Source organism: Carassius carassius, chromosome 18, assembly GCF_963082965.1.
Source record: "Carassius carassius chromosome 18, fCarCar2.1, whole genome shotgun sequence".
NCBI lineage: Eukaryota > Metazoa > Chordata > Actinopteri > Cypriniformes > Cyprinidae > Carassius > Carassius carassius.
This window is the reverse complement of record NC_081772.1, coordinates 22,553,406-22,569,180: the sequence shown is the minus strand read 5'-3', so window position 1 is coordinate 22,569,180 and position 15,775 is coordinate 22,553,406. Positions and strand designations below refer to the sequence as shown.

Sequence of the window (15,775 nt, the reverse complement as noted above, 5' to 3'; positions counted from 1 at the left end):
TATATATAGATTTACAATGTCACAGTGGGTTTCAAAAGTTTTTATCAATGTGTGTTAACAGTATTCAAAGTTCATTACTTACACTTATAATTACATTTTAAACCCTAGATTTTCAATGTGCCAGATACGACTTTAACAATTAAAACAACTGAAATTTTCTCTAGAGACACTTTGATGGCATTTAAATCTAAGTTTATAGACATTAAACGATAAAACGTTTATGTTTTGCAGGAGAAAAGAAGTCACATAGAATTTGTTGCCTTGCACTGGCCTCTAGTGGTCAACAGCACACACCTCTCTTTCCAGTTTACAACCATTTAAATCAACAGAAATCGAATTATATATCATTCTCATATCAATATAGGTTGCTTCTGTGGGTAGTTTGTCTTTTAATCTATTGATGCAATACCATTAGCATACAGACAAAAAAAGAGAGCAAAGTTGATTACTGAAGCCTCCAGATGCAATTTACCCTTAGTGTAACATGGTTGAAATGATATTATCTAGCCAACTGACCAAGTAACTACTGTGTCTTAAGGGATTTCAGAGAGAGGACAAAGCTTCTGACCTAAATGTAGATGCTAATGGCTGAGAAAGTCTGGTGTCTGATTACCAATGCCTAAAACAGCTCAGTTTAAAGTGAATAGTCATCTTTGTGTGTGTCATGTACATTCATATCATGTGGAAGAAAGTCTGCTGGGTTTGTTTGGTGACCTTTTGGCTTGTTGATACTGCACAGATGGCTCTGCACAGATTGGGAAAACAGCTTCATCATCTAAACTTTTGTCTTGTGTCATTTCCAAAAGCTTTAAAAGTATCAGCTATCACAATGGAGTCAATCACCAGCTCTTTGCTCTCTCTCTCTAAGGTAGTTAAAGCAGAGGGACCATGTTGCCCTTTCAGCTTTGAAATCACAGGGAAAATGCCCTTTACAATTACTCCGTGACCTTTATGTACTGGAGGCTAGATAGCTTTCATCACATTGACTACTGTAATCAATGTACACAACTCAAAGGTACAAACTCAACTGGACAATGTTCTAGACTCCCCAGTGGCTGTGACAGCAACACACAAATGTGAAAAAGAAGTGTGCTTAATTGTATCGAATGTGCACATGTAGTGTTCTTCAAGAAGTACACTTTAACCAAACAGTCATGGGCATAAATTTAATCTGACAGTTGAGAGGGACAATAAACATCACATTTCTAAAGAACAATTTTTGAAGGGGACACAGAGATGCTTTGCCTTAAGGACAAATTGGCTTAATATGGGGACTTTTTGTACTTGGTGTTTTGTTGCACTGAAAATCATCTTATGTCTGTTTTTCTTTTCTCTGTTATTTTATCTGGCCAACAACACAAAGTTGTTTAAATATGAGTTAGGTTGATAGGTTCACCATGCGGTCATATTATAATTATTAAATTATCTTGCATCCTCCACCTGCTGTAGTATTTTAGGGCAACCCTCAGATGGGGTAGGTCCTGAATCCTCCAGGTAATTGCATTTCATATAAATTTAAACTATTATACTGTTCAATTTAATTAAAACCAGTTGAGAAGCTCTGGTGGTCTTATCCGAAGTGAGTCAATTGTTTTGAGTGAATCCCAAACTGAAGCACAAGGTTTCCTTTTGCTCATCTATCTGATTCAGCCAACATGTAAATCTCCCATCTCCCAAATTAATATATATATGGTGGTCCAAAACTAATACATTTAATTTGCAGTTAAATACATGAATTGAATTATTTCTGTAACATGTAAGTCTAAGTATGCTAATGTGTACTTCACAAGGGTGTAACTAACACTCATGATAACTGCCTATGGGTAGTCAATGGGAGATTTACAATTTTGGCTGAATCAGATAGATGAGCAAAAAGGAAACCTTGTGCTTCAGTTTGGGATTCACTCAAAACAATTGACTCACTTCGGATAAGACCTTATCCCTTTCTTCAGGATCTTTTTTTTTTCACCATTTAAGCCAACACAGTACCACAAATGGTAAATTTGTTGTAATTACGTTGTTGTAATTTATTAAACTAATACTACCCTACTGTGTCAGCTCATACTGCCATTATAAGACACAAGCAAGATCAGACTCAATGTCGAACCTTGCAGAAACAAAATATTTTATATCGTATTTTAAAATATGTTATTTACTGAATATATTTATACTCATACGATACTCCAGAAATGCTTTATAGAACAGGAAACATGTCATACAATATAAATAAAATGACACCTTATTAACTAATTCAAAAATTATTAATTTCTAAGATAAGCATAACCCGAGGAAATCAATGACCTCAATTTTTAACAGCAGTATATATCTAAAATTAAAATAATAAAATAAGAATAAAACAAAATAACTTTATATCAAATAAAATACTTCATATTTGGCAAACGCTTTTATCTAAAGGGACTTGCATTGCGTTCAATCTATACATTGTATGTGTTCCCTGGGATACCCTTTTGCATTGCTAACACATTGCTCTACCAAATAATGGGCTATAGGAATTCACAGAAATATAATTACACTGATTTTTCTTATCTGCCTGGCACAAAATGTAACAATGTTTACTCATAAGCTGTGGCACTCCAAGAAAAGGAAACTGCTCCATTACTTCAGCTGCATGCCTGTCCATAAGCTGTACTCTTTTGAAAAGAGTGCGCTTCATCCGGTTCTTGACTTCAGAGTAACTGGGATTGCTTTTACGCAACTCCAGGGTGGCATTAATGTGTTCCCGGAAACTTGTCTCATCCTCACCCATTACTTCCAGGTCCAACACAATCTGAGGTAGGAAGACAGTATTGTGCAGTACGTAAATATGAATCAAAGTCACAGAATACAATATTTAAGATTTAAACATCAATCTTAAAAACTGATGTATCACTTAAAGATCAATAAACCAAATACCACCTGCGAACAAGCAGAATCTTTAAATGCCAATATATCCAATGGTTCTCTTCTACATTTTGCACTCTGAAATAATTGTCAACATGTATTTCATGTTAAGACAAATTGAATCTGCCTTCGACATCAAATTTATTGAACTGAACTTGCCTCTTGTTGTTGACTAAGTTCCTCAAAATCTGTTTGTCCAGCACACTTCCTTTTAATCACATACTTCTCCTTCATTTGCAGGACGATCGATGAGCTAACCAAGGGAATCCTTTCTTTTTTAAATTTGTTTCTAAGGCATTCCAACAAGGTATCCTGTGGACACATTTACAATTTCTTTTTAAATTGAATTTTTTTTTTCTGTGTTAGATTTTTTTAATGAGCAATGATCTTAATATTTTCACAATATTAAAAGGACTGCAATATTTTCATACATAACCAGAGGAGCTGCCATCCTTCAGAAATGGAAAGCGGGTGATCAAACTCCCCAGAACATCTCCATACATTTTATGATTTGGGTACCTAAGAAATATAATCAAATATATTATTTCAGTACCCAACAACCAACAAGTTTAAAGGGTTAGTTCACCCAAAAATGAAAATTCTGTCAGTAATTACTCACCCTCATGTTGTTCCAACCCCGTAAGACCTTCGTTCATCTTCCGAACACAAATTAAGATATTTTTGATGAAATCTAACAGCTGGATCCCTCCTTCATATGCTTCTATGTGACTGAAACTTGCTGGCCCAGAAAAGTTATTAAAGAGATCATTAATATAGTCCTCTTTGGCCAATGCTGACGCTAGAACGAGGGGTGTCGGAAAATCTCATTAATATTCATCATCTCCTTTATTTTTGATATCAGTAATCACGTGGTTACTATCACAGATGTCGATTCTTGATATCAACAATTTAATTCTTGATATCAACAATTTAATTGTTACTAGTAACAATGTTAATTCTTGATATCAACAATTCGATTTTTACTAGTTAAAATGTTGATTCTTGATATCAGGAATTTGATTTCTACTAGTAACAATGTTAATTCTTGATATCAGGAATTGTATTTTCACTAGTTAAATGTCACCATAGGCTTCCATTCAATTTTAACTGTTGATATCAAGAATTGCTTTCTTACTAGTTGAAATTCCGATCTCACATATCAGAAATACAATTCTTACTAGTAAAGACCTTTATTTTTGATATCAGTAATTACACGGTTACTAGTACCGACGTCAATTCTTGATATCAACAATTTAATTCTTGATATCAATAATTGAATTGTTGATATCAACAATTACATTTCCACTAGTAACGACATGTATTCTTGATATCAAAATGACGTTATCAGAAATGCAGAAATGCGTTTATCATATCAAAAATGAAATTACAACTAGTAATACACATAATTCTTGATATCTTTAACTTAATTGTTACATGTTAAAATTACATTTTCACTAGTAAAATTTTTTATTTTAGTTATCATGAATTCCTTTTTGGATATGTGCATAGCAATTAACTCCTTTTTGGATATGTGCATAATTTAATGACGAGTGCAACCCTTTATGAATGTTTATGGCAGATAAACGACAAGATACAGAGTTCAAAAGAGAATGGGCACATTCGATTGCCCTCTCACGAAAATAAAACGCTCCTGTAGGCTATTTTTAATAATTATTTTGTTTTTATTTTGACAGAGACTATTGAACTCCGCCTACTAACGTGTAGTAATGTTTCTCAACACTACTAAAAGACTTCGATTGGTTATCTATGTCTGTGGCGCAGATGGTAGCCCTGCTAACACACGACGTAAGAGTTACGTAACATATTGGTAATTTTTGGTAATTCCATGACTTACCAATTGACAACGTAACTACGACGTCGCATGCCCGTAATTGTATTACCATCACATTACCAACTCACAACGTCGTCAGTACGTCCTTCCAACGTGGCCAGATAACCAAGAACGTCCCAGATAGGTCCTCTATTCGTAATATATTGGTAACTTCATGACTTACTGGCAACGTAACTACAACGTCGTATGCACGTAATTTTTATTACCATAATTTTTGTACATTCTTTATATGCTCCCTGAGTATAGTGCTATTTATAAAGTGTAATTAAACTTCAGACACACAATTAAACATTCCTTAGAGATAAAATGTGTTTCTTTTCACCAAGTCAGAATATGGTAATGCTTTTAATATATAGTGACGTGGCATACAGCGCGCGCGCGCTTCCACAACTTGACGCACCCGCGCGCACAATATTGACAAGAAAGGAAATACATTTTTCGGAGTTGTGAAACTTTCTATTTCGTAAGGAGTTGTGAACGTGAAATAATGACAGACTGGCTACACCATCTCATCTGCCGCAGATACAGTAACGTTATCAGGAGGACAGCGCATTTGTTTGAAGCACTTTTCACTTCAACCGTGTCTGACAGGAGAATTGGCTTTTCTGAGGTGAGTCTTACAATTTATAATAAATAAAGAGGTTGATCAAATTTATAAAACAAAAGTCTTGATCTCTGTAAAGACGCTAAAACCCTTTTTTAATATTATTGTTTTTATTAGCCTACTAGCCGTTGAGAGTTACCATGGCAACAGCGGACACATCAGCTGCTGGAGAGGAGAGTACTCGTCTGACAGTTTCTCTGTTTCTCGTCAGTTATACCAAAGAAAAGTTCAACAACTGCGACAGATTGGTTAAGTTTATTAAATAACTTAATATTTATTTTACACAACATATCATCATGCATCTGTAACATCAAAAAATGTGAATACTGGTATCTTAAGATTTTTATGTATGTTTTCCATTTTGCTATTTTTCTTTTCTGCATTTCCCCTATTCTCTAGTTTGTTTATTTCTAATAAGGAGCTGGAGGCTGTGGAGAAGCAGATCCATGACCTCGTGGAGAAGCAGGCCCAGCTGAGAGAGTGGAGAGCTGTGCTGGAAACATTCAGGGGTTGACGCTCATAAGTCCAGGGTAAGTATACAGCCAACCCTACTACCACCTCTACTCTGTGTGGTTCACAGCACAGGCTCGGTGCACCCAGGACGCGATCTTCCCAGATGTCCACAACGTAAGACATGAGCCAGGATCTGGGCGATGACCTCTCTCCTTCCAACGCCTCCGGTCTTCAGGATCTCCACCTGCAGGAGCTCCACTTCGCGAGACAGAACACGACACTGTAATCATCGGAGACTCCATCGTCCGACACGTCCGTGTTACGTTAGCCGAAGGTAAAGTGGTGCTCGTGTTCTCGATGTTTCGCGATCCTGATCCAGATACCCGCGATCCTGAAGGCCGACGAGAGCCCCAGAGCGGTCGTGCTTCACGCCGGGGTTAACGACACCACGCTGCGGCAGACGGAGACGCTGAAGAGGGACTTCAGGAGCCTGATCGAGACGGTTCACAGCACGACACCCGTGGCGACGATCATCGTGTCAGGACCACTGCCCATGTATCGACGAGGACACGAAAGGTTCAGTAGACTTGTTGCTTTAAATGAATGGTTGTTGTCATGGTGTAAAGAACAGAAACTGCTATTTGTTAATAACTGGAATCTTTTCTGGGAGCGTCCTAGGCTGTTTCGCGCTGATGGTCTGCACCCCAGCAGAGTCGGAGCGGAGCTGCTCTCTGACAACATCTCCAGGACACTTCGCTTCCATGTGACTAGTAAGACAATTCTCAAATAACTATTATGATGACTTTTGTTGTACACGCTCAAATAGAAGTACTTTTGCTGTCCAATCAATAAAGATTGTGTTTGTTCCAGTGTTAATTTTGACAGGCATTTTTGATTTAGCATTAGTCTAAACTCCACCAAACTACAGTTATAAGCATGAGCCCCGTCAGACTGGTAGTGGCGGAGGTGTTGCAACAATATATAGTGATATTCTCAATGTTACCCAGAAAACAGGATACAGGTTTAACTCATTTGAAATACTTCAGCTTAATGTTACACTGTCAAACATGCAAAAGAAATCTAATGTATCTCTTACTCTGGCTACTAGGGGTGTGACGAGACACTTATCCCACAAGACGAGATGAGACACGAGACTGGGTTCATGAGAGCGAGACGAGATTTATTTATTTTTTTAAAGAAATCCTCAATGATAAAATAAATATTTCATTTTTCTCTACTCCTTTTTCGTAGTACATTCTTTTTCACATCAATTTATTAAAAGTAAAAAAAAAAAAAAAACATGTTTAGGGCCCTATGAAATGTTTCATTTTTTCCCCAGCAAATTATTTTTTATTATTATTGTTAACAAATTCTGTATTTTAGCATGTCTAACTATTTGAATGCATAACAACTTAATTTATTCATTTTATTTTTTCTTAAAGCTAGCCTTACTGATATAGATATCATACCTCAAAGTGTTGTCACTGACCACTTCCTTGTATCGTGCATGCTGCATATTACTGATATCAGGGAAGTCGTGGCCTAATGGTTAGAGAGTCGGACTCCCAATCGAAAGGTTGTGAGTTCGAGTCCCGGGCCGGCAGGAATTGTGGGTGGGGGAGTGCATGTACAGTTCTCTCTCCACCTTCAATACCACGACTTAGGTGCCCTTGAGCAAGGCGTCGAACCCCCAACTGCTCCCCGGGCGCCGCAGCATAAATGGCTGCCCACTGCTCCGGGTGTGTGCTCACAGTGTGTGTGTGTGTTCACTGCTCTGTGTGTGTGCACTTCGGATGGGTTAAATGCAGAGCACAAATTCTGAGTATGGGTCACCTTACTTGGCTGAATGTCACTTCACTCACTTAACTATATTTCCAAAATGAGCATTATGAATGTAAGAGCCTTACATTACATTTATAACAATCATTGTTAATGTTTGAATTGTATTTCAGGGCAGTTTGTGAAGACAGATAATCAAGAGAAGTCAGTTCCAGATCCACCTTCCACACCAGACCTCTCTCTCCCGAGGATTGCTGTCTACTAGCATATTGTGTTCTCTTCAGACTTCGGGGGATGCAGATATTACTCAGGGACATGAACACTTGAATATTGCAAGAATAGAGAAAGTAAGAATTACTTAAGATGTGAACTGGCCATAATGCTGTATGATAGGTGTGAGATTCATTAAACTTGATTTGCTATAATACATCTGTTCATAAGCTATTGCATATTATTTTCAATGAATTATTTGTAGTGGTTTGGTTAAGGGTGTGATTAGCTGACGTATTATTGTGGGAGCTTGTGATTAGTTGATGAATGTGTGCATTGTCAATGCTAATATTTAAATGCAATGTACAGAGTGCCTACTAAGACTTGCATGTTTGTGCATAATGTTTTGACCCTGGATGCTTACAGAAGGGTATAGATATTTAAATATATGGAAATGTATTTATTATTAATATATCTCAATCTATGTGCTTCTGAATTGTTGATATCAAAAATTCTAATTGTTACTAGTGGAAATGTAATTGTTGATATCAAGAATGAACATTTTAACTAGTGAAAACTGAATTGTTGATATCAAGAATACATATCCTGCAAATGAATAAAAATTAATTCGGCTTGCCATACATATCAGCTTTGTATTTCTTACTAGTATAAATATAATTTTTGATATCAACAATGACATTTTTACTAGTAAAAATGTGAATTCTTGATATCAACAATTTAGTTGTTACTAGTTGAAATGTTAATTCTTGATATCAAAAATGTAATTGTTACTAGTGTCAATGTTAATTTCTGATATCTGAAATTGTATTTCTGATATCAACAATTGGGAGGGTAATTTCTGATATCTAAAATGGCTTTCTTACTAGTAACAATCACATTCATGATATCAGAAATGAACATTGTCACTAGTGACAATTCAATTGTTGATATCAAGAATTAAATAGTTGATATCAAGAATTGACGTCGGTACTAGTAGCCGTGTGATTACTGATATCAAAAATAAAGGTCTTTACTAGTAAGAATTGTATTTCTGATATGTGAGATCGGAATTTCAACTAGTAAGAAAGCAATTCTTGATATCAACAATTAAATTTGAATGGAAGCCTATGGTGACATTTAACTAGTGAAAATACAATTCCACATTGTTACTAGTGGAAATTGAATTATTGATATCAAGAATTAACATTGTTACTAGTGGAAATTGAATTGTTGATATCAAAAATAGCAATTGTTACTAGTAGAAATCTAATTCATGATATCAAGAATTAACATTGTTACTAGTGGAAATTGAATTGTTGATATCAAGAATTAACATTTTAACTAGTGAAAACTGAATTGTTGATATCAAGAATACATATCCTGCGAATGAATAAAACTTGCCATATGTATCCTACCTAGACTAATGTGTTCAATAATAATAGTACTTTATTTGCAGCTCTGTTCCACGTGTAAATACTACTGTACTTATAGTAGTAATTATAGTAACTTGGTACTAGGTACTAACCCTGCACCTACCCCTAAACCTTAACCCATGTAGTTACCTTATACTACCAGTACTTGCTTGGGTATGTACACTTTATGTACACTGTCAGTATATTTACTGTAAAATAAAGTGTAACCAATAATTCTGTACACTACTGGAAAACACAGAAAAAACTTTTAATTGGCATCTTCGTTGTTTAAATCAACTGTAAATCGGCAGATTTCAACAGCGCATCTCGCTTTATTCTACATGTTTTACCAGCTACATAAATACAAGTGCACGGTGAGGTATTTCAGCAGTACAAAGTAATGATTTATTGCATTATTTACATGATATATTACAGTATTTAATTTTATTATATATTTTTTTTAACACAATGTATGTATATATACAGTACAGACCAAAAGTTTGGACACACCTTCTCATTTAAAGAGTTTTATTTTCATGACTATGAAATTGTAGATTCACACTGAATGCATCAAAACTATGAATTAACACATGTGGAATTATATACATAACAAAAAAGTGTGAAACAACTGAAAATATATGTCATATTGTAGGTTCTTCAAAGTAGCCACCTTTTGCTTTGATTACTGCTTTGCACACTCTTGGCTTTCTCTTGATGAGCTTCAAGAGGTAGTCACCTGAAATGGTCTTCCAACAGTCTTGAAGGAGTTCCCCGAGAGATGCTTAGCACTTGTTGGCCCTTTTGCCTTCTGTCTGCGGTCCAGCTCACCCCTAAACCATCTCGATTGGGTTCAGGTCCGGTGACTGTGGAGGCCAGGTCATCTGACGCAGCACCCCATCACTCTCCTTCTTGGTCAAATAGCCCTTACACAGCCTGGAGGTGTGTTTGGGGTGATTGTCCTGTTGAAAAATAAATGATGGCCCAACTAAACGCAAACCGAATGGAATAGCATGTTGCTGCAAGATGCTGTGGTAGCTATGCTGGTTCAGTATGCCTTCAATTTTAAATAAATCCCCAACAGTGTCACCAGCAAAGCACCCCCACACCATCACACCTCCTCCTCCAATGCTTCACGGTGGGAACCAGGCATGTAGAGTCTATCCGTTCACCTTTTCTGCGTCGCACAAAGACACGGTGGTTGGAACCAAAGATCTCAAATTTGGAAGCATCAGACCAAAGAACAGATTTCCACTGGTCTAATGTCCATTCCTTGTGTTCTTTAGCCCAAACAAGTCTCTTCTACTTGTTGCCTTTCTTTAGCAATGGTTTCCTAGCAGATATTCTACCACGAAGGCATGATTCACACAGTCTCCTCTTAACAGTTGTTCTAGAGATGTGTCTGCTGCTAGAACTCCATGTGCCATTGACCTGGTCTCTAATCTGAGCTGGTGTTAACCTGCGATTTCTGAGGCTGGTGACTCGGATGAACTTATCCTCCGCAGCAGAGGTGACTCTTGGTCTTCCTTTCCTGGGGCGGTCCGCATGTGAGCCACTTTCTTTGTAACGCTTGATGGTTTTTGTAACTGCACTTGGGGACACTTTCAAAGTTTTCCCAATTTTATTCGGACTGACTGACCTTCATTTCTTAAAGTAATGATGGCCACACGTTTTTCTGTACTTAGCTGCTTTTTTCTTGCCATAATACAAATTCTAACAGTCTATTCAGTAGGACTATCAGCTGTGTATCCACCTGACTTCTGCACAACACAACTGATGGTCCCAACCCCATTTATAAGGCAAGAAATTACACTTATTAAACCTGACAGGGCACACCTGTGAAGTGAAAACCATTTCAGATGACTACCTCTTGAAGCTCATCTAGAGAATGCCAAGAGTGTGCAAAGCAGTAATCAAAGCAAAAGGTGGCTACTTTGAAGAACCTACAATATTACATATTTTCAGTTGTTTCACACTTTTTTGTTATGTATATAATTCCACATGTGTTAATTCATAGTTTTGATGCCTTCAGTGTGACTCTACAATTTTTATAGTCATGAAAATAAAGAAAGCTCTTTGAATGAGAAGGTGTGTCCAAACTTTTGGTCTTTACTGTATATATATATATATATATATATATATATATATATATATATATATATACATATGTGTGTGTGTGTGTGTGTGTGTAAAGAAAGATGTCTAGTGAAATAATACACAGTATTATATATTATATACATTATTAGAAAAAATATACACAACTGAAAAAAAAAAAAAACTAAGTGTGTTTTGGAATCATTTTGAAATAATTTTTGGTTCAAAAACGGTTTTTGGTTATTGAATTTACTTTGGTGAAAATGAAGTCAAGTCAAGTCACATTTATTAATATAGCATTTTAAACAATACAGATTGTGTCAAAGCAACTGAACAACATTCATTAGGAAAACAGTGTGTCAATAATGCAAAATGACAGTTAAAGGCAGTTCATCATTGAATTCATTGATCTCTGTTCAGTTTAAATATTATCTGTGCAATCATTTACAATCAAGTCAATGATATCGCTGTAGATGAAGTGACCCCTACTAAGCAAGCCAGAGGCAACGGCAGCAAGGAACCAAAACTCCATTGGTGACAGAATGGAGAAAAAAACCTAGGGAGAAACCAGGCTCAGTTGGGGCTCCTCTGACCAGACGAAACCAGTAGTTCAATTCCAGGCTGCAGCAAAGTCAGATTGTGCAGAAGAATCATCTGTTTCCTGTGGTCTTGTCTCGGTGGTGATCTGAGACAAGGTCTTTATAATGTAAACAGTAACAGTAATACAATCAGTAATACTGTACATACAAAACTATTTTAAAACCTCAGCTAAAACAGAAGGAAAAGGTGTGAGGAAATGAAAACCGGATTGCACACTCAAACAAATGAGAGGTATTTTTTTGTATATACATATATTCTCCTTGTACTAAAATGGGTATACTTTGTTTTGATGGTCAATTTTACACATTCTGTTACTTTCTATCTTTGAAACTATATGTCAGCTCTACTCATTAGAGTATTAGCAGAGTGTTAAGAAGTTAAGTAGAATGTCTGTTGGGTGACCATCAAAATAAAGTGTTACCAATCAAACCCTCAACCTCAACCAGCTAAGCTTCTTTCCCTCTTCAAAATGATCTACACATCATGTGAGGTTTGATGGGTGGATATACAGCTCTCAGTTCCACCGGTGTTATTCTGTTATCTTTAACACTGTTACTGCACTTGCTGATAACAGAAACATTTAAGAGCACAGAGGAGTTGCTCTTCCGTCTAGAACACAAGAGACCCTGAAAAACTCCTTGGGCTCTCTTCCTGAAGTGGCTCCCTACAATGACGTACAAGAAAGGGTTTATTGCGCTATTGCTATACCCTAAATAAGTAGCCAGCTGGTTGCCTATTTGCAATATGTCCTCCCAGAGACACCCAGAAAAGAGCTGAAAGTAGTGAAGAGTGTCTAGAAACCGGAACAACTGAAAGGGTGTCCAGCAGAGGAGAAACACGACGAGGACCGCCAGAACCAGCCGAGTGGCCTTCCTCTCCATTTGAACTCTCGGTTGAATCACCAGACCACGGTTTTTAAGCGCTTTGACTGTGTGAAAAGTACAAAGTGAAATAATTGGCAACGGAACCAGGAATCCTATAAAGTTTTTCGTGAGGTTCCATTGGAGCACCCAGGCTGGATGAGGGTATTCTAGGTAACAGGCATCCACCCCTATGAGTGGAAAGGAACCTACTCTTCGGAAGAGCAGAACTGGGAGGCTGAACATGAATCCTACCACCCAAATTACCACACAGATACGCTTGGCCCATCTTGGGCATCTGAGCTTACTGGGATTCATGGGTTTGGCCAAGGCGAGGTAGCGGTCCATGCTGACCAACACTAGGAAGAGTATGCTGCAGTAGTAGTTCATCGAAATGGCAGTGTTGATCACCTTGCAGAGCAGCTGACCAAAGTTCCACTGATAGCCATGAGCGATGGTGACCGTCCAGAAGGGCAAACAGAGGACCATAATGAGGTCTGCAGCTGCCAGGTTGCCTAGATACACATCAGCTACGGTGCACGGCTTCCGCTGGAGGCAGAACACGCAGAGGACCAGAATGTTCCCCACCACTCCCAGGATGCTGATAAGAGCCAGGAATGGAGGCTGGAGAGACGACAGCCATATCCAGGCGACTGTGTCATTGCAGGGGAGGTTTGATGAATTTAGTTCCATTGGGACACTGTAAAATGTGAATTGTTATTGTAGATTAGCATGCCATTTAAACTGTATTTAAAAATGATTTTAGATATACACAAAAAAAGTGAAAAAAAAAAAATACTACTTCAGTCTTTTAAAATATAGTTTACTTCAGTGTGTTACTTGCTGTTTCTTTGTAATTAATAGTGAAATTCACTAGCAATTTCAGAGTGAAAATTATTTCTACACATTTTTTTTCTCCTAGTGAAGATCAAAAAGGCCAATAAAAATATACATAAGCAACTTCACAACAATACATTTTCATTTCTAATTCATTTCACAAATAGAAAGAAATAGCAATTAAATGCTTGACATTTGGAAATAGAAAGACTGATTTTCTTGTAAAAGGTACAAAAATCCTTATTTATTAATTAATTGATTAATTAATTAAATGTATTTATTCCAATCTTAAGCCTGTTCTTTCTTCCTAAATTGATGAAGTTTGACGTTTCCTTCATGTTTGGCAAGTAAAATCAACCAGACTGTGAAAGCAACTCAAAGAATGAAGGAGAGTCATTTGTTTGAACGGATCCATCTGGCACAGCAAAACCTGGAAATTCCATGTTTGTAAAAGGCAGAATATTAACAAAATGTGTCGCAAAAAAGTTAATCTCAGTTTTGGATTCTGATTTACACTTATGCATTTTGCAGATGTTTTTATCCAAAAAATAATAGATCGTTTTCCCTGGGAATAAAACCCAAAACGTTGGCCTTGCTAGCACACCATGCTGTAATATTCCAACAATTACTTTTTATAGTTATTTAACATGTGCTGTTTGAAAATAACCATTATTATTAAAGTCCCAATGACTTGTAAGAATCTCTCCTACCTGTCATGTTAAGTGGCAGCTCCAGATTATAGATCCAGATCTGTTCACTCCCGAGGACTTGTCTCGCTGAATCTTCTCCAACTAGACGCTGGTCAGATCAGACAGGCTCTTTTATAAACGCATAATGAGGCTGTCGTCAATGGATGCCTGGATCTGTTCTCATTTTCCATTAGTCATGCTCTGGCTGTCTTTCGCCTGTGTAAAATACTTGCACTGTTATGAAGCGGATATGAAGATAAACATTATGACTCAAGCGTGATACTGCCTTTTTAACAAATCTTTAGCTCAAGACACAGCAACTTTAGATAAGCCAAATATTCCAGAATGATTTCACAATATTCTGCCTTTTCTTAAATTACTTCTCAAATGCATGACTTTATAGACTGATTTTTTTAAAATGAACATTTATGGAAATATTTCTAGTAAACCAAATAAACACAAATGTTGAGTTGGCAACATTGTAAAAAAAGTCTGAATGACACTTAATGAGTTGGCAAAGACAAGCATCGTAGCAACATACATGCCATTTCAAGTCTGACTGAATAACTTGTAGATTTGTGCTGCTTGTGCTGTAATTATTATTATTATTTATTTTATTTTATTTTATTTTTGACAGTTTCGGTCAGATTTGGTAAACTGGTTCATCAAGTTCACTAATAAGAACCAGTTTAAAACAATGATTTGTTCATGAACCAGACATCACTCCGGACCGTTTGCCTGAGGCTCTGGATTAAAGGTTATAATGTTGAAAATAGTGTTTTGTTTCTTGCACAGACCAATTGTTTCACCGCATAGTTTTCTGGTTTGATAATAATAAAAATTATAAATAAAATATATAAATAAAATAACAACAACAGCTATATATCTATGCTCAGCAAAATTGCATTGTTACATTCTTCTCTCTACTTTTTATAAAAGCAGGTCATGCAAACAGTCTGTGCTGTAACCAGCACACCCAGCTCTCAGCTGAGATGGATTGCTTAATTAAAGCTGGTGGCAACAACACTTTGGAGGGAGGCTCAGACGAGGTCATGGGTATGGGTGGTGGTGGTGGGGGTGGGCAGGAAGCCATCGGTATGTTATCTGGATCCCTCATCAAGCCAGTTGCCACTGTTTGTTTCAAGCTCTAGAAGGTCCATGTGAAAGGATGTTTTATCTGGCATCATCACATTCCGCATTTGAAAGGAATTGGAGAAGCACAGATGTTTCAGCTCTGTTTTGTTTGAGAATGTCATCTAGACTCTTGATGAAAGTCCCACTATCTCTCAAAAGCAAATAACATCAAGGACTCATCACATCCAGGACACCACCTGTTTAAACCTCCTTTAATCATCTGCTCTCTTGCAGACGGCATAGATCCTTAAGAACAAAGACTACAAGAGTAAAGGACAGTTTCTTTCCAGTTGCAATCCGGACTCTAAACTCAAAAATGCATTAATGCACTAAAGACAAAGGACAGTGTTAAA

General features: G+C 37.0%; 1 protein-coding gene and 2 long non-coding RNA genes across 4 annotated transcripts; 1 reads left to right on the top strand and 2 right to left on the bottom strand.

Annotated features, from left to right (window-relative positions):
* Nucleotides 1-2,345: 2,345 nt before the first annotated feature.
* On the bottom strand, nucleotides 2,346-3,542 carry LOC132091932 (uncharacterized). The gene is made up of 3 exons (XR_009422165.1): nucleotides 3,333-3,542; nucleotides 2,914-3,213; nucleotides 2,346-2,788 (listed from the first exon to the last, which is right to left on the bottom strand). It is a non-coding gene; the product is annotated as an uncharacterized LOC132091932 (long non-coding RNA).
* A 1,609-nt stretch (nucleotides 3,543-5,151) lies between these two features.
* LOC132092670 (uncharacterized) lies at nucleotides 5,152-7,948 on the top strand. Of its 2 annotated transcripts, XR_009422243.1 has the most exons (5): nucleotides 5,152-5,363; nucleotides 5,475-5,605; nucleotides 5,776-6,122; nucleotides 6,190-6,386; nucleotides 7,763-7,948. It is a non-coding gene; the product is annotated as an uncharacterized LOC132092670 (long non-coding RNA). The 2 variants fall into 2 exon arrangements; XR_009422244.1 differs by lacking the exon at nucleotides 6,190-6,386 and having other exon boundaries at nucleotides 5,776-6,144.
* Nucleotides 7,949-12,168: 4,220 nt separating this feature from the next.
* Nucleotides 12,169-14,492, bottom strand: LOC132091931 (B2 bradykinin receptor-like). The gene is made up of 2 exons (XM_059498010.1): nucleotides 14,310-14,492; nucleotides 12,169-13,462 (listed from the first exon to the last, which is right to left on the bottom strand). Exon 2 carries the CDS (start codon nucleotides 13,453-13,455, stop codon nucleotides 12,367-12,369), a length of 1,089 nt encoding a protein of 362 aa, XP_059353993.1. The 5' UTR covers nucleotides 13,456-13,462; nucleotides 14,310-14,492; the 3' UTR covers nucleotides 12,169-12,366.
* Nucleotides 14,493-15,775: the final 1,283 nt, after the last annotated feature.